Source organism: Oncorhynchus keta, chromosome 15, assembly GCF_023373465.1.
Source record: "Oncorhynchus keta strain PuntledgeMale-10-30-2019 chromosome 15, Oket_V2, whole genome shotgun sequence".
Taxonomy (NCBI): domain Eukaryota; kingdom Metazoa; phylum Chordata; class Actinopteri; order Salmoniformes; family Salmonidae; genus Oncorhynchus; species Oncorhynchus keta.
The window spans coordinates 15006884-15026535 of NC_068435.1; the positions used below are offsets into that span (position 1 = coordinate 15006884).

At 42.3% G+C, this 19652-nt stretch overlaps 2 protein-coding genes across 2 annotated transcripts in view; one reads left to right on the forward strand and one right to left on the reverse strand.

Annotated features, from left to right (window-relative positions):
• The first annotated feature begins 674 nt into the window (after positions 1 to 674).
• On the forward strand, positions 675 to 2831 carry ptger4c (prostaglandin E receptor 4 (subtype EP4) c). The gene is made up of 2 exons (XM_035788881.2): positions 675 to 1641; positions 1817 to 2831. Exons 1-2 carry the CDS (start codon positions 790 to 792, stop codon positions 2438 to 2440), a joined length of 1476 nt encoding a protein of 491 aa, XP_035644774.1. The 5' UTR covers positions 675 to 789; the 3' UTR covers positions 2441 to 2831.
• Positions 2832 to 4110: 1279 nt separating this feature from the next.
• The window catches only part of LOC118395184 (artemin), a 30568-nt gene continuing 15026 nt past the window's right edge, over positions 4111 to 19652 (reverse strand). The window contains exons 2-4 of the mRNA XM_035788942.2: positions 14365 to 14456; positions 13992 to 14190; positions 4111 to 13545 (exon numbers count right to left, since the gene is read on the reverse strand). Coding sequence (XP_035644835.2) covers positions 13070 to 13545; positions 13992 to 14190; positions 14365 to 14456 — 767 coding nt within the window. The 3' untranslated portion in view covers positions 4111 to 13069. The remainder of the gene's footprint in view (positions 13546 to 13991; positions 14191 to 14364; positions 14457 to 19652) is intronic.

Genomic DNA, 19652 nt, shown 5'->3' on the forward strand with positions numbered 1-19652 from the left:
TTGGGAATCCATGGTGGCACCTTTCAACATCCAGTAAATATTTCCTCTACCAACATCGTGTGACAGTTTTGAATGTCAGTCTATCCAACAAATAGGCTAAGGCTATGTTTCCTCAAATCAATAGTGAAGCTGCATAGTCTTGACTGGTTAGTTGCTGTCCATGGTCCTGACGTGCTAGGGGACCTTACATAGCTGACATAAAGTGGCTACTCCCGACTGTAACATTAATAAAAGCATAGATGTGGTTCAGAACACCGGGCTCTGTTGCTGGGCTGTGCACTGAGTAGACCGACTACAGGTCTACTGTTGAATAAGTGCATGTATGAAAACAAACGGTTGAACGTTTATTGTAAAAATTGTCACGCACTTACTTTCCAAGGATAGACGTTTGTCATAATTGGTCTATTTCTGTGTTGAAGTCGTGCAGGGTCCAATATTGAAACTAGAAATATCGTAGTAGGCTATACCTCGTGCACCTGACGTCACATTATTGACATCAGTAGCTGTGCGCGAGCGAGCAGCCTGTAGCTTAAATACCAGCAGCGGCAGGTGCAGTTGTAGAAACAACACAAACCAAAGCACACTGTTGTGGGAAATGTTGGAAACGGCTGGTAGAAGAAAAACAAAGCTCAGAAACTTGTGTTCTGTGGTGTCGTAGGCTACGTTTTTTTATATATATATTGCTTTTGATGTGTTCATAACTTGTGAAGAGACACTTCTGGAAATTTTCGGAAGGGAACGTTTCTAAGAAGTTGAAGCTATCAAGCTATTTTGTTTCAGTTAGGAATTATGAATAATTCCGTCTATGGCGATGGCTCGAACATTTCAGAACTAGTTCAACCGCTCTGTGTCTCCCACAACCAAAGCACTTTCCCGCCACTGCGACTGGAATCAAAATCGCTGGTCACTTCAGCCACTATGTTCGCTTTTGGAGTCATGGGGAACCTCATTGCCATTGTTGTGTTATGCATCTCAAAGAAAGAGCAGAAGGAGACCACTTTCTATACGCTGGTTGTTGGAATGGCTATCACGGACCTGTTGGGCACCTGTTTCACCAGCCCGGTGGTTATCGCCACCTACATAGCCCAGAGGTGGCCCGGTGGAGAGCTACTGTGTGACTTTTTCTCGTTCTCTATGCTCTTTTTCGGCTCGGCTGGAATGTCCATTCTGTGCGCTATGGCAGTGGAACGATACCTGGCCATAAACCACGCGTATCTTTACTCCCAATACATTGACCGGACGACGGCGCGTTTGGCGCTCATGGGCATCTACCTAGCTAACATTGTGCTGTGCATCATGCCCAGCTTTGGTTTCGGGAAGCATGTGCGCCACTTCCCGGGCACTTGGTGTTTTTTGGACTGGAGGGCGACGGACCCCCTCGCTGCCTCGTACGCGTTTCTGTATGGCGGGTTCATGTTGGTGTTGATTGCGGTGACAGTTCTGTGCAACTTCGCAGTGTGTCGGTCACTTGTGGGGATGAGCCAGAAGACGCGGATAGTGAGAGCGAAGGTGTCCGCGCAAGTAGGCTCACGGCGCGTGTTCCTGCCCTCCGTCACCTGCCCGTCCGCGGCTGAGATCCAAATGTTCTGGCTGCTGATATTTATGACCATCGTTTTCCTGGTGTGCTCCATTCCTTTGGTGGTAAGTGAAATGCTAATATTGGAAATGTAATTTAAGTTATTGTGCATGCATTATGTTATGGGCATGAGATTCAAATATGGCCTAAACTATCCAACACAGACACAAATTAATAGTATATTGCTGAAAATTGGTTTGCTTTTTCCACATAAACAACTTTTATATATCAATCTGACAGGTGCGCATCTTTGTAAACCAGCTGTATGGTCCTTCCAACATCTGTGCCGGAGTGAATCCAGATTACCGCAGTGATCTGATGGCCATTCGCTTCGCCTCGTTCAACCCCATTCTGGACCCCTGGGTATACATCCTCTGTAGGAAGAACCTGTTGGTCAAGGGCTGTGAGAGGTTAAAGAAGACAGTTGGACAAGTCAAGGCGGGCCGCAGGCGTAATTTAGGCTGGGTTGGCACTAGCAGTCATCATTCACTCCCGTCGTTTGAACACAGCAACGAGACCAGTTACGCGTCATTACGCACGACCAACTACAGAAACGATTCGGAGAACCAGGTTACCACCAAAAATAAATCGTTTACAGACTTTACCATGCGACAAGCCTGGGACCTTGACACGGCGCAGGCGAACTTCCATCCGTTTAGTGTAGACCAGACTACCGTGATCGGTTTCGAGGCGGAGATAGCGGTGGTGTCCAAACCGGCCATGATCGCGTCACAGCTCGGAAGCAGCGAGGCGCTTCCGGAGATGTGCTCACCAGCAGGTCTTCATAGCCACGTCAGTAAAGTGGACATAGTCACCTGTACCTTCAGCACACTAAGCTCCTGTCAATCGGAGAAGTGCCTCTAATCAACTGTTTCCCAACAAACATAAATGTTTTCATATAGACTTTTACAGCAAATGTCTGAGATGGTCCTTCTGTGGCTCAGTTGGTAGAGCATGGCGCTTGTAACGCCAGGGTAGTGGGTTCGATTCCCGGGACCACCCATACGTAGAATGTATGCACACATGACTGTAAGTCGCTTTGGATAAAAACGTCAGCTAAATGGCATATATATGCTGAACACAGACAGCCAGACAGACACAGGTCATTTACCTTGATGCAGCCTACAGGCCAGATTACAAAGGCTGGGCTTCTGCACACAGGAGATTTTACAAAATGGACCCATTTGGACATTTTAAGATGCACTTTATGAATCTGTAACGTGATTGTACTATGATCATATTCTAAGGGGACCATATACACCTACTTGCCTTCAACACAGCATTATCTTTATGCTTTTTGAATTCAATGAATTAAAGAATTACATTTTTACACAGTGGCCCATTTTATTTGATCTTCTCAATATATTCACATATCATTCTTTGATATATGTCTTTTTTTCTGTTAAATGATGCGCACAACTTAATGCAGACTTAATGCAGACAGACAATAATGCACTGGCTTAATCACGTATTGGAAATGATGCTTCTTTCTGTGCCATTCCAGTGTTGCATGCAGAGAATAGTAAATGAATGTACCAACATGTCCAACTTAGTTTTGTACTGTTTCATATTTTTGATAACATAACTGTGAGTGATGATTAACTTTCCTATTTAAATGTGTTTTAAAGCTATTTATTGTGAGCTCTTTTGAAAAATATATATCATTAGTGTTGTGCGTTTTTGTATTAATGGGGAATTAAATCAGCTAAACAGCACACGTTGTTTCCTGAAATATGTTTAACTAAATGCACTTCATGACTAGTGTGTGAATGACAAGCAAGTTACGGAAAGCACACATTTAAAGCTGATCAAGGTTAAACAAGATCGGTTCCGACAACAGTTAAGAGTCATGGTGACATCAAGTGACTTGTCATCAAGTTGTGGTCTAATTTATTAAATGAAGCATGGCTCCATACATGTTTTTGGTGTTGTTTATTGCATCTTATTTTCCTGAGAACAATATCAATGAACACTTGTGTTGAGAGATCGTTAACCTAATAATGGTCACACACTCTGAGACCATTGATGACAAGTGTGAAGGAGTGTGATGCCCTCTTGAGATGAAAAGTGTGAAGGAGCGTGATGCCCTCTTGAGATGAAAAGTGTGAAGGAGCGTGATGCCCTCTTGAGATGAATAGTGTGAAGGGTTGTGATGCCCTCTTGAGATGAATAGTGTGAACTGAACACCTTTCGCTCCATGTTCCTGTATTTATATATCCAACCTGTAGGGAGCACTATAACACAAGGATGAGTCCCTGTAAAACAACTCGAGCTGAAAAGGACTGTCTCCATGGGTACATCTACAACAGTCTTCATTTGAAACTCTCGCCTCTACTTCTGCATTGATCTGAAAGAAGTGGACATGCGAAAGCAAAATCCCACTTTCTTGTGTTTTCTTTCCTGGTTCAGGTCAATGCAGATGAATGATTTAAATGCACCCCTATGATGGTGAGATATAGGACTCCCAACCCAGCAGAGGTGAAGAAAGGGTTATGGGGTCAACCTTGGAAAGAATAAGAAATCCATTGTATATTTAGAAATACTTTATTCCTACACAGAATAATGCCATTGTACAAAAATACAGGAAACCATTTCAATAATGATTATAATAATAATAACATTAATAATATTGACTGTAATATTGCTCTGAAATACTGAAACAACAATGACAAATAACTCAACTAAGCTTGTAACCTGGTAAAGTTTTCCACTTCTGGACTATTAACTTCCTTTGTGTGAAATGAGACATACTCTATGTTGACATCAGGGTTGGCTAGGTTACTTTCTAAATGTAGTCTGTTACAGTTAGTAACAGTTAGTAACCTGTCCAAACACTTTCATTTGTAAGGTAACTTTTGGATTACCCCAACTCAGTAAAGTAATCTGATTACTTTCAGTTACTTTTAGTTTACTTTCCCCTTAAGTAGCACTAGAAGAGGACAACAAATGAATATTACCAATTGAATGACATCTATTGCAGGATAAATCAATGTTAGAGTTTAAATAGCCCACCATATATGGATGTTATATTTTACTTTATGGGTTGGTTATGTAGGCTTCTTCTAACACATTGCTTTCTACTGCAATACAGATAATAATACGATTTCGCTAAATCTTTACTTTTAAAACCAAAGTCTGTCAGATTTTCAGTCATTCCAATTATCTTCATACCCCTTCATCTTCAAGAATAGGACTTGGATATATGGAAATATAGATGAGCCAAATTGTTACACCTGAGCATAACCCAAAAACGAAAGACCTGTTGATTATGGTTGTGTTGTCATAGAGGACTGATTGGGCTCGTTGCTCCGAGTTTAAAAAGAAATGCTGCTCTCATGGAATCGCATGCTTTGAGCACTACCGAAAAATGAATGCATATGCTGCATTTATAGGCCTATTATTTACGTTTTTGTTGGTGGCACTTTGATATTTCGATCATTTGCAGCTGTTTAATTTAATTACGTCTACTAAACGTGCGCTAGTGTGAGCATGTGTTCATTTGACCTATGGACATGTTTTCTTTATCAACACGAATTATATTGTGCAATAAAATCCCCACTTGTGGTCTCCTTCAATTCAACTAGTTTTGACAGTATAGAGCACAATACCATGGAGGAGATTGGAATGGAGGAACTCCTTTAAACTTGTATTCCATTGGCTGGGATCAGCATTATATATGCAGCTGTTGCAAGAGCGCATTTTTCACTGGCTGTCAACTGGTCGCAAAAACAATGATTGATAGTCAATTTAGACTTCTTCAATTCCACCATTATTGGGTTAAAATACACATATACACGTATACACGTGTGAACAGACATCCACAACAACCACAATCCGTAAGGCAAATAGCTAAATGAGAGAGCACCAGTGTGATTCACATCAATGCACTATGTAGATAACAATAATAAGTGATTTCGGTATGGCCTGTGGGCTACACCACTGCTGTCTTCCTTGTGCTTATTTAAATAGGATAATCTTTGGATGGCGACAGCAGTAGCACCATTGGAAGACGTAGCTTGCTTGCACTGTAGCCAACAAAAGCCTATGCCTGCTCTTTTATCACGACCCATCATCAAACACATTTGGTGTGTCAACATAGTGATCTCAGACTCAAGCGGAAACACGTGTATTTTCGGCTTTTTTCAATGCTGATTTGAACGTAATTGTGAAAACAGAAAGGTTTCATAAATACTTTGTAAACACATTCCACAGCCATCAATGTCTGTCATAGGTGTGTGTACACGTGTGCTTGTGAGCAATGAAGAGAAAGAGGAAGAATGCTGCAGCATGCCACAATCTACATGGGTTTGCTTACACCGTATAATCTACTGTGTGTGAGTGTTGTGGATTTCTCAGTGGTGTAAAGTACTTAAGTAAAAATACTTGAAAGTACTACTTAAGTAGTTTTGGGGGGGGATCTGTACATTACTTCACTATTTATAGTTTTGATAGCTTTTACTTTTACTCCACTACATTCCTAAAGAAAATAATGTACGTTTTACTCCATACATTTTCCCTGACACCCAAAAGTACTCGTTACATTTTAATGATTAGCAGGACAGGAAAATGGTCTAATTCACACACATCAAGAGAACATCCCTGGTCATCCCGACTGCCTCTGATCTGGCGGACTCACTAAACACATACTTTGCATGTAAATGATGTTTGTGTTGGAGCGTGCCCCTGGCTATCTATACATTTAAAAAACAATAAAATGGTGCTGTCTGGTTTGCTTAATATAAGGAATTTGAAATTACTTATACTCTTACTTTTGATACTTAAGTATATTTAAAACCAAATACTTTTAGACTTTTACTCAAATAGGATGTTACTGGGTGACTTTTACTTGAGTCATTTTCTATGAAGGTATCTTTACTTTTACTCAAGTATGACAATTGAGTACTTTTTCCCCCACTGGGGTGTCTTTAGATATTGTTTTTAGATTTATATATTGGTCCAGAAAATCTATATACCAAACATTATTAAGATGGGGCTCCCGAGTGGTGCAGCAGTCTAAGGCACTGCATCTCAGTGCTAGAGGTGTCACTACAGACCCTGGTTCGATTCCGGGCTGTATCACAACCAGTTATGATTGGGAGTCCCATAGTGCGGCGCACAATTGGCCCAGCGTCATCCCAGTTAGGGTTTGGCTGGGGTAGGCCGTCATTGTAAATAAAAATGTGGTCTTAACTGACTTGCCTAGTTAAATAAAAGTTAAATAAAATAAAATAAAGATCTGATCCTTTGAACATTCACATGACTTGACCAAAGAGAAACTATTGTACGATACAGAAAGGTCTGTAGTTTACAAACAACAATGAGTTGAATCATATATTTGGGCTTTGAACAGGTCACATAACAATACTATATGCTTTTCAACTATTTCATTCTGAAATGTATTTCAAAATACATAGTCATATTAATTACTTTTTCAGATTTTCTCAAAATCCCAATTTTGATTGTCATTATTTGTGTCCTCTTGCAGTAACTATGTTGACGCCACATTTCAATGTGTCCTGTCTAGACACTTGCAGTAACTATGTTGACACCACATTTCAATGTGTCCTGTCTAGACACTTGCAGTAACTATGTTGACACCACATTTCAATGTGTCCTGTCTAGACACTTGCAGTAACTATGTTGACACCACATTTCAATGTGTCCTGTCTAGACACTTGCAGTAACTATGTTGATACCACATTTCAATGTGTCCTGTCTAGACACTTGCAGTAACTATGTTGACACCACATTTCAATGTGTCCTGTCTAGACACTTGCAGTAACTATGTTGATACCACATTTCAATGTGTCCTGTCTAGACACTTGCAGTAACTATGTTGATACCACATTTCAATGTGTCCTGTCTAGACACTTGCAGTAACTATGTTGACACCACATTTCAATGTGTCCTGTCTAGACACTTGCAGTAACTATGTTGATACCACATTTCAATGTGTCCTGTCTAGACACTTGCAGTAACTATGTTGATACCACATTTCAATGTGTCCTGTCTAGACACTTGCAGTAACTATGTTGACACCACATTTCAATGTGTCCTGTCTAGACACTTGCAGTAACTATGTTGACACCACATTTCAATGTGTCCTGTCTAGACACTTGCAGTAACTATGTTGACACCACATTTCAATGTGTCCTGTCTAGACACTTGCAGTAACTATGTTGACACCACATTTCAATGTGTCCTGTCTAGACACTTGCAGTAACTATGTTGACACCACATTTCAATGTGTCCTGTCTAGACACTTGCAGTAACTATGTTGACACCACATTTCAATGTGTCCTGTCTAGACACTTGCAGTAACTATGTTGACACCACATTTCAATGTGTCCTGTCTAGACACTTGCAGTAACTATGTTGACACCACATTTCAATGTGTCCTGTCTAGACACTTGCAGTAACTATGTTGATACCACATTTCAATGTGTCCTGTCTAGACACTTGCAGTAACTATGTTGACACCACATTTCAATGTGTCCTGTCTAGACACTTGCAGTAACTATGTTGACACCACATTTCAATGTGTCCTGTCTAGACACTTGCAGTAACTATGTTGACACCACATTTCAATGTGTCCTGTCTAGACACTTGCAGTAACTATGTTGACACCACATTTCAATGTGTCCTGTCTAGACACTTGCAGTAACTATGTTGACACCACATTTCAATGTGTCCTGTCTAGACACTTGCAGTAACTATGTTGACACCACATTTCAATGTGTCCTGTCTAGACACTTGCAGTAACTATGTTGACACCACATTTCAATGTGTCCTGTCTAGACACTTGCATTAACTATGTTGACACCACATTTCAATGTGTCCTGTCTAGACACTTGCAGTAACTATGTTGATACCACATTTCAATGTGTCCTGTCTAGACACTTGCAGTAACTATGTTGACACCACATTTCAATGTGTCCTGTCTAGACACTTGCAGTAACTATGTTGACGCCACATTTCAATGTGTCCTGTCTAGACACTTGCAGTAACTATGTTGACGCCACATTTCAATGTGTCCTGTCTAGACACTTGCAGTAACTATGTTGATACCACATTTCAATGTGTCCTGTCTAGACACTTGCAGTAACTATGTTGACACCACATTTCAATGTGTCCTGTCTAGACACTTGCAGTAACTATGTTGACGCCACATTTCAATGTGTCCTGTCTAGACACTTGCAGTAACTATGTTGACACCACATTTCAATGTGTCCTGTCTAGACACTTGCAGTAACTATGTTGACACCACATTTCAATGTGTCCTGTCTAGACACTTGCAGTAACTATGTTGACACCACATTTCAATGTGTCCTGTCTAGACACTTGCAGTAACTATGTTGACACCACATTTCAATGTGTCCTGTCTAGACACTTGCATTAACTATGTTGACACCACATTTCAATGTGTCCTGTCTAGACACTTGCATTAACTATGTTGACACCACATTTCAATGTGTCCTGTCTAGACACTTGCAGTAACTATGTTGACACCACATTTCAATGTGTCCTGTCTAGACACTTGCAGTAACTATGTTGACGCCACATTTCAATGTGTCCTGTCTAGACACTTGCAGTAACTATGTTGACACCACATTTCAATGTGTCCTGTCTAGACACTTGCAGTAACTATGTTGACACCACATTTCAATGTGTCCTGTCTAGACACTTGCAGTAACTATGTTGACACCACATTTCAATGTGTCCTGTCTAGACACTTGTAGTAACTATGTTGACACCACATTTCAATGTGTCCTGTCTAGACACTTGCAGTAACTATGTTGACACCACATTTCAATGTGTCCTGTCTAGACACTTGCAGTAACTATGTTTATATATATATATATATATATGCCATTTAGCAGACGCTTTTATCCAAAGCGACTTACAGTCATGTGTGCATACATTCTACGTATGGGTGGTCCCGGGAATCGAACCCACTACCCTGGCGTTACAAGCGCCATGCTCTACCAACTGAGCTACAGAAGGACCACACCACATGTCAATGTGTCCTGTCTAGACACTTGCAGTAACTATGTTGACGCCACATTTCAATGTGTCCTGTCTAGACACTTGCAGTAACTATGTTGACACCACATTTCAATGTGTCCTGTCTAGACACTTGCAGTAACTATGTTGACACCACATTTCAATGTGTCCTGTCTAGACACTTGCAGTAACTATGTTGACACCACATTTCAATGTGTCCTGTCTAGACACTTGCAGTAACTATGTTGACGCCACATTTCAATGTGTCCTGTCTAGACACTTGCAGTAACTATGTTGACACCACATTTCAATGTGTCCTGTCTAGACACTTGCAGTAACTATGTTGACACCACATTTCAATGTGTCCTGTCTAGACACTTGCAGTAACTATGTTGACACCACATTTCAATGTGTCCTGTCTAGACACTTGCAGTAACTATGTTGACACCACATTTCAATGTGTCCTGTCTAGACACTTGCAGTAACTATGTTGACGCCACATTTCAATGTGTCCTGTCTAGACACTTGCAGTAACTATGTTGATACCACATTTCAATGTGTCCTGTCTAGACACTTGCAGTAACTATGTTGATACCACATTTCAATGTGTCCTGTCTAGACACTTGCAGTAACTATGTTGACACCACATTTCAATGTGTCCTGTCTAGACACTTGCAGTAACTATGTTGACACCACATTTCAATGTGTCCTGTCTAGACACTTGCAGTAACTATGTTGACACCACATTTCAATGTGTCCTGTCTAGACACTTGCAGTAACTATGTTGACGCCACATTTCAATGTGTCCTGTCTAGACACTTGCAGTAACTATGTTGACACCACATTTCAATGTGTCCTGTCTAGACACTTGCAGTAACTATGTTGACGCCACATTTCAATGTGTCCTGTCTAGACACTTGCAGTAACTATGTTGACGCCACATTTCAATGTGTACTGTCTAGACACTTGCAGTAACTATGTTGACGCCACATTTCAATGTGTCCTGTCTAGACACTTGCAGTAACTATGTTGACACCACATTTCAATGTGTCCTGTCTAGACACTTGCAGTAACTATGTTGACACCACATTTCAATGTGTCCTGTCTAGACACTTGTAGTAACTATGTTGACGCCACATTTCAATGTGTCCTGTCTAGACACTTGCAGTAACTATGTTGACGCCACATTTCAATGTGTCCTGTCTAGACACTTGCAGTAACTATGTTGATACCACATTTCAATGTGTCCTGTCTAGACACTTGCAGTAACTATGTTGACACCACATTTCAATGTGTCCTGTCTAGACACTTGCAGTAACTATGTTGACACCACATTTCAATGTGTCCTGTCTAGACACTTGCAGTAACTATGTTGACGCCACATTTCAATGTGTCCTGTCTAGACACTTGTAGTAACTATGTTGACACCACATTTCAATGTGTCCTGTCTAGACACTTGTAGTAACTATGTTGACACCACATTTCAATGTGTCCTGTCTAGACACTTGCAGTAACTATGTTGACACCACATTTCAATGTGTCCTGTCTAGACACTTGCAGTAACTATGTTGACACCACATTTCAATGTGTCCTGTCTAGACACTTGCAGTAACTATGTTGACACCACATTTCAATGTGTCCTGTCTAGACACTTGCAGTAACTATGTTGACACCACATTTCAATGTGTCCTGTCTAGACACTTGCAGTAACTATGTTGACACCACATTTCAATGTGTCCTGTCTAGACACTTGCAGTAACTATGTTGACACCACATTTCAATGTGTCCTGTCTAGACACTTGCAGTAACTATGTTGACACCACATTTCAATGTGTCCTGTCTAGACACTTGCAGTAACTATGTTGATACCACATTTCAATGTGTCCTGTCTAGACACTTGCAGTAACTATGTTGACACCACATTTCAATGTGTCCTGTCTAGACACTTGCAGTAACTATGTTGACACCACATTTCAATGTGTCCTGTCTAGACACTTGCAGTAACTATGTTGACACCACATTTCAATGTGTCCTGTCTAGACACTTGCAGTAACTATGTTGACACCACATTTCAATGTGTCCTGTCTAGACACTTGCAGTAACTATGTTGACACCACATTTCAATGTGTCCTGTCTAGACACTTGCAGTAACTATGTTGACGCCACATTTCAATGTGTCCTGTCTAGACACTTGCAGTAACTATGTTGACACCACATTTCAATGTGTCCTGTCTAGACACTTGCAGTAACTATGTTGACACCACATTTCAATGTGTCCTGTCTAGACACTTGTAGTAACTATGTTGACGCCACATTTCAATGTGTCCTGTCTAGACACTTGCAGTAACTATGTTGACACCACATTTCAATGTGTCCTGTCTAGACACTTGCAGTAACTATGTTGACACCACATTTCAATGTGTCCTGTCTAGACACTTGCAGTAACTATGTTGACACCACATTTCAATGTGTCCTGTCTAGACACTTGCATTCATGCATTTACACCAAACAGAATTTGTTCAGTGGTGCATTTTGATATTGTACTAAATATAGTACAAGGACGTGAATGGGGTAAAAGTAATCCTAGAAGTAATCATTTTGTTTTTTCAAAAGTATCTGTAATCTGATAACAATATTTTTGCTGTTAATGTAACGGATTACAGTTTATAAAAAAATGTAATCCGCTACATGTAATCCATTACTCCCCCAACCTTGGTTGAGGTTCTTGCCACTTCTTCTGATCTTTTTGATGTTTCAAAACAACATCCCACACAATTCAATGACAAAGGACCCAGCAACACAACCCACGGGATATGTGATCATGACAATAAATATAAATCTACAGTCCATCTCATATGAAACAATAATAAATAAATAACTTATTTGTGATAAATATGTTGGTTATAATACAGTAATTCAAAGAGATGCATGGCATCCATTTGGTAGAGTTCAAGTCAACACTGAAAAATGCAATTATGGTATGGAAGATCTCTGTTTTGAAGGAATTAACATACTGTATGTTGACATTGTCAAAAGTGTTTTGAGCTTGTCGACCTGTGGTCAAATGCAATGCGATGTGGTCCTCTTTGAGACCTTTGAGTCAATATTTTCAGCAGTACCCCAGGTCAGTCTTATACATATCCCAACTGCTGTGAATATTCAAATCCCACCATTGTGTGGTCACCGTCTTGCCATTCACTCATGACAGTTTCCCATTGCCAACAAATCCACTTATCCTCAACAAGAAATTGACAACGGGAAGAGGCGTGGCCTCGCTCCACCATCATAGACACTACAGAATCTCCATTCTGCTTTGTACTGGGGACCAGCCCCGCTGCATATGTTTCGGAGCGACCACTTCTGCCCTTCCAGAACCCAGAGGCTCTCCCTAGGCCTCAATGGCGAGCCACCATTTGTATATTCTCAGGCAGGGGTGAGTGACAGCCAGTCGCCACCCCCTCCTATTCTCCCTCCTCCAGGCTGGCTCCCTCAGCCCATACACATGCAGCTGGCCGCCGACAGTGACTGGATGGTCTGCCACGCGGTGTGGGCGTCCATGAAGGACACGGGCTCGTAGCTGTCGGGCCGGCAGCAGGGGTGGGCGCTGACTCGCCGGGAGGTCCTCCGCGGCAGGGACCCGTCCTCCATCAGGGCCCTTAGAGCCAGGTCGTAGTTGGTCCTGGACGACTGGCAGGATCCCACGCAAAACTTGAATAGGACGATCTCGTCCGAGTCGAAGCCCAGGCCCAAGTCCCGCACCCGCATCTCTCGTTTCTCCACCCTGCAGTCTGGGCTGCTCTGCTGGGGCTGCCGGCCCTTCCCTTTGCCCTTTCTATCCCTCTCTTTCTTCTTCCTCCTCTTCTTTTTCTTGGCCGAGCCTTTTGGTTCGGCGTCGGTGTTGCGAGGGGAACGTCTCCCCCACCGGCCACTAGGGTGGTCGTCCACTTCGTCCATCACAGAGAGGTCTGAGAGAGAGAGGGGGAGAGAGATTTTGTTGTTTTATTTAGCCATAATTCTTCTTCTTTTTAATCTTCTTTTATTTAAATTCAATTTATTGACCTGAAAATTAGACAATACAATAGCAGTAGTGTTGTACTTGCATACATTATTATATGTACTATTATTATTACTACTACTGAATTGTATTTCATTTCCTCATTGCAATGTACTTAATTTTCTGAAATGCTGTACAATTGCTTTGTTAATATCAACAAATTGTACTTCATGCCAATAAAGCAATATGAATTTGATAGAGAGAGAGAAAGTTAAGATCAGTGGCTTATACTCTAGAATCGAATGGCACACCCTTTGTTTACTCTTCTCTTTTCATGGAGAACATCATGCCTGATTAACAAGTGCAAGGCTTAAATTGAAGGTCCTGTTGAACATGTAGATCTAGTTCCACTCTTACCATAGAGGCCATGCCAGGGGGAGTACGGGTCACTCTTCTCCTCTTGTTCCTCATCCACCTCAGGTAGAGTGTCTGGGAGCTGCCTTTCCCCCATCCCTCCCACCAGTCCCACAGCCTGGACAGAGTCTGCCTCCAAACCAGCACCCATACAGGCCCCCTCCACCAGGGGCAGCAGAGAGACAACCATCCACAGCAGCACCTACAGGAGAGGACAGTCCATGATAATTGGTACACGGAGCAGAGGACCAATGCAGCCAACAATATGACAACTATAAATAAGGAGGATGATAAATATGATGATTATGGATGATGAAGTAAATCATGATGAATCTGGTGGTTATTATGATGACGGTAAAGCTAATAAGTAACTCACCTTCACATTCCTCAGGTGGTAAGGTGCACCTGCTGATGGTCTGGTGGTCACCCCTGGTCTGTCTCTCCTCCTCGTCCTCCATCTTGGCCCACCTGGAGAGAAAGCAGAACAAGGCCTCGCTCTGTCAATTGTCCCGACCTTAAGAACACACTCTTACAAGAATAACATAAACTAACAACATGATGCGGGCTGCTAGTGTCATCTTGTCGGTACATACAGACACAGAACGGCTCCTGTCCAGATAAAGGCTACCTGCAGTCAGATACCTGTCAAATACTTCTTTAGAAGGAGATAGAGCTGGTTCTGTTGAAGGGGAACACAGGGATCACATACAGCGGTGATGCTTCACAGAGATCTTAGAGGAAACCACAGAGATGAGGAGGTCGTGATAAGGGGTTTGAGCATGGATTAAATGTAGATGTTTCTATAGGAGGCGTACGGTGTGACCGGGTTAGCTGTATGTCAATGATAGCTCCGCACATCTCACCTAAGGACTGTTACTGTAAAGAACCTTCAAAGGCTCAAACACACATTTGATTGGCGTTCAGCACATCAGCTGAAGGTCCCTGGTTTGACCCCGGGTTTTCAGCACCAACTTTGAGGTGAACAGTAAAGGAAAACAAACAAGTAAATAGCACTAATAGTGCAGATTCACACTCACTGAACTTGAAGACAGATTATGCTAAAAAAAAAAGAAAGGGTGCTTGTTCCACTTAATTTGTTAAGACAGTCAAGCACCTTTTGCTAGAACAGCAGACTATTAAATAAATACAGCTCAGAAACAGAAACCAGTGACATCACCTTTCCGTCTCTCTCCAAAGGGCTGAGGTGTCACTTTAGATTCATGGATTTAGCATCCTCCTACACTACATTCATCTTCCATCCTACTGGTTCTCTCTGTCCTCTCAGCTCTCCATATATACCCCAGCTGATGTGCCATTTAAGTAACACCATAGGAAACGTTCACATGTGGAGGGATTGACTAGAAACAACTCGTGTTCTCGAGAAAATCTTTATTCAATCTCCTCTGGGAATCTCAAAGCCCATTTAAGATTGATTTCGACATCATCAACAGATGCTATGGCCAAACAAAATTCAGCACAGAAAGACCAAAAACAGCGCCACATAACATGATTCAGTGAAAACAAGCATAGGCCTATCTATATAAGATGCATCAACAGTAATCTATCATCCATCAGATAGAAGCGAGGTATGTAAACTCTGCGGCAATGTTTCTAAATACAACCCTCAGGGTATGTCTCCAGTGGCACCCTATTCCCTTCATAGTGCACTACTTTTGGCCAAGGACCACAGGGACCTTGGTTAAAAATAGGGCTCTGGTCAAACGAAGTGCTCCATCAATGGAATAGGATGCCATGTGGGAAGCATCCTAGACAATCATCACAATGCTATCTTTACCCAGGACGAGGGAGTACTGACAAGATGACAGACAGTACAACCGGTACGATAGGGACTGTGTGTGCATCTCCAACCTGCTTCAGAGGCTTGACTATATCAATATAGTTACTGAGAAACAGTAAGTCAAATCAGGACCAGGGAGAATGCAGACGTCTGTCTCTTACAAAATGGAACCTGAAAAGCAGAGGGAAATGTGTGTGTGTGTTTGTGTGTGTGTTTGTGTGTGTGTTTGTGTGTATGCAGAGAGACTGCAATCCAACTCCCTCTCCCCTAACCTGATTTAAAAGCTGACCATTGTGAGAGAGAGAGGCTAAAGGGGCTTTTTCAACAGATCCCCTCTTGGTCCCTTGAGAGGCCTTGTTTTGAGTCCTTAATGCCACAGCTGGGAGCGTTTAGCCTCCTTTAGCCTTGTATGCTGGGTGTATGTGGGCCTGTCTGCCCGGCTCATTTCACCCCATCGCTCTGGAGCTGTTTACAGCCCAACGCCTCCAGCCCCTCAGGGGGTAGAATGTGGAGGTGGGCTAGCCGAGTCCTGAAGACCTCCAGAACTTCAGAGCCTGTGATCATGGTGTGTGTGTGTGTGTGTGTGTGTGTGTGTGTGTGTGTGTGTGTGTGTGTGTGTGTGTGTGTGTGTGTGTGTGTGTGTGTGTGTGTGTGTGTGTGTGTGTGTGTGTGTGTGTGTGTGTGTGTGTGTGTGTGTGTGTGTGTGTGTGTGTGTGTGTGTGTGTGTGTGTGTGTGTGTGTGATTGGCCTCACTGGTCTGATTAAAGGCTTTGGTTTGGTCAGCAGCCTCTTCATTCGCAGAACTGAAACAAGGAGAGGTGATTGCTTGTCACCTTATATTTGTGTTGTTGGTACAGTTTCCTCCCCTTATTGAATACACCCACGAATTACAGTACCAGTCAACAATTTGGACACACCTACTCATTCAAGGGTTTTTCTTAGTTTGACTATTTTCTATATTGTAGAATATTAGTGAAGACATCATCACTATAAAATAACACATATGGAATCATGTAGTAACCAAAAAAGTGTGATGGAGCGCTGCATCAGATGACCTGACCTCCACAATCACCCAACCTTAACCCAATTGAGATGGACTGGGATGAGTTGGACTGCAGAGTGAAGGAAAAACAGCCAACGAGTGCTCAACATATGTGGGAACTCCTTCAAGACTGTTGGAAAAGCATTCCAGGTGAAGCTGGTTGAGAGAATGCTAAGAGTGTGCAAAGCTGTAATCAAGGCAAAGGTTGGCTACTTTGAAGAATCTAAAATATATTTTGATTTGTTTAACACTTTTTTGGTTACTACATTGTTCCATATTTGCTATTTCATAGTTTTGATGTCAATATAGAAAATAGTCAAATGAAGAAAAACCCTTGAATGAGTAGGTGTGTCCAAATGTTTGACTGGTACTGTACATACGTACACATTGAATTGTAAATTTGCTCTGAGTAAGGTTAGGTTTGCAATGAGATGGGAAGAAAAATGTAAGCTATCCTTATTGGTGAGGGTGGCAGGTAGCCTAGCGGTTAAGAGCTTTGGGTCACTAACCGAAAGGTCGCTGGTTCGAAACCCCAAGCCGACTAGGTGAACGAAATCTGTCGATGTGCCCTTGAGCAAGACACTTAACCTTAATTGCTTCTGTAAGTCGCTCTGGATAAGAGCATCTGCTAAATGACTGAAATGTTTATATACAAATATTGTAAACAGTATTAAACAATAAATAATGACACATTCATAGTAAATAAACTAAGTTGATATTTGCTCTTGGCTGGAGTGTGTTCCACCCAAGACTAATATATGGACAAATGATATTGCTTGAACATAAACATGTTTGACATTATCATCACTGAGTTGGGTATAGCTAGCTATATCCATAACTACTTTAGAATTTCAGTTAGCGGTGGTTAAAGTTAACTGAAGTTTGAAGTGGCTGAAGAAAACCAGACCATGGATTACAGTTTCTCCAGGTCAATAGACTACTTTTAAGGTGAGGAACCATTTAACATCGAGTTGTAAAATCATGAACTTCGCCTTTAACAGCCCAGATCCAGTCTCTCCAGAACAGAACAATCTTCTATAAGGAAGCCCATTAGAGGTGTTCTATCCTCCAGCATTACCTGTCAAAGACAGAGCCCTACAGCAGGGGGACGGAGCTCACTAAATCACCATCACAATAAAAGGGGAGAAAGAGGAGATTCAATTACTAGCCACTATCGTGTCTTCCCCTGATCATTACCAGACACACTTTTATCTGGGTACAGACACTTCCATAACACCTATGATGATATACACGGCATGTATGTTCCTTATTCATTCTGGTTCCTGTGCAAACCTGTTCTAATATGTCCAGTCCATCCAGTCAGAACAGACCATTTGTACACCTGGCAGTTGACAACTTGTTGCTTTTCAGATTCTGTACTATGCTGGCAGCAAACACACACACCCATAATCTCCACAGTCCCGTACTGTGTGTTCTTATGTGTTAAAGTGGTGGGTTTGGGTTTGATTCATCCCTTAAAGTGGTGGGTTTGGGTTCGATTCATACCCTCCCTCACATCACTTCTTGTTGAACGCGGAACGAGGAAGAGCTGCGGTTTTGATTGTTTGGAAAGTTTGTTGTTTGAAAGTGCATTGGAAAGTTCTTGGTAGCGGGCTAGCTTCTTAGTTTGGATCCCGCGACGCATTTGGCATCAGTTGCTGGGACTGCTTGTCTCTTTCCAGTGATCCTGCCGACCAAGGACGGGTCTGAGGAGCTATCTGGCGTCGAAGCTAGCCTAGCTGCTAGCTAGCTGCATATCAAGCTAGCAGGGTAGCCTTGAGCACAGCCCACAACGCGGTTAGCCATTATGGTTGGGACTGCGGAGCGGCCCGGGTTTGTGTCTGTCGAGATCCCTGCTGTTTGTTGTTTTCAATCTTCGCTGTGACCTGCCCTGTCTGGAACTGCGAGGAGTAACAGCATAACCTACGTTGCTAGCTACCATGACAAAGGCCAAAGCCAGCGGGAGTACTGTTGAGGACAGTGGTGTCTCTCTATCACACGTGTAGGATCCTTTAAACTAACAAAAAGAAACCTACAGTACAAGCAAATGTTACAACAACAAGCCATTAGCTTCAAGTGTTTTGCCAAATACTTGTGGAGTCAACAAATAAAAGAATGGACGAGCTGACCAGACAGGTCCAGGACCTGAAGAATAGTTTGCAGTTCTCCCAGCTTGATGAGTTGAAACAGGAGAACGGCAAAATGACAGCAATCTGTAAGTCATTGAGAGAGGACATCAGTTCTGTGTGTGAATCCATGATAACAATGACGGATAAATCTCGAGGGACAATCAAGGCGGAACAACATGGTTGTGGATGGAATTTCAGAATCTCCACATGAGACCTGGACAGAGTCTGAGGACAAAGTGAGGGAATTGATCTCTAAGACATTGAAGATGGACCACAGGAAGATTGAGGTGGAGCACGCCCACAGGACTGGAGAACCCACCACCGGCCCAGGTGACAGACCCAGGCCAATAGTGGTCAAGTTTCTGAAGTTCAAGGACAAGGTAGCTGTTCTGGAGAGAGCCAAGTACTGGAGAGGAACTTATATCTTCCTCAATGAGGACAATCCTGAAGCTGTGCGCCAAAAGAGGAAAGAACTGATCCCAGTCATGAAAGCTGCCAGAGCGAGTAGGGACATTGCTTACATCCGCTATGACAGGCTCATTGTCCACCAGAAGCCTGGAAGGGATGAGAGCCAAGCCTATGGGTTCGTAGCTTCAAATTTGCAGCACACACACACACCAATTGATTAATGGACTGCAGAATGTGCTTTGTTTGCTCTTTTCAGTATTATGTATATCTCTGATAAGCTACCCAGG

Bases quoted from the DNA above. Each gene is read 5' to 3' on its own strand.
- ptger4c (XM_035788881.2), top strand. From the start codon at position 790: ATGAATAATTCCGTCTATGGCGATGGCTCGAACATTTCAGAACTAGTT. The intron at 1,642-1,816 runs GTAAGTGAAATG...TCAATCTGACAG, and splicing joins TGTGCTCCATTCCTTTGGTG to GTGCGCATCTTTGTAAACCA.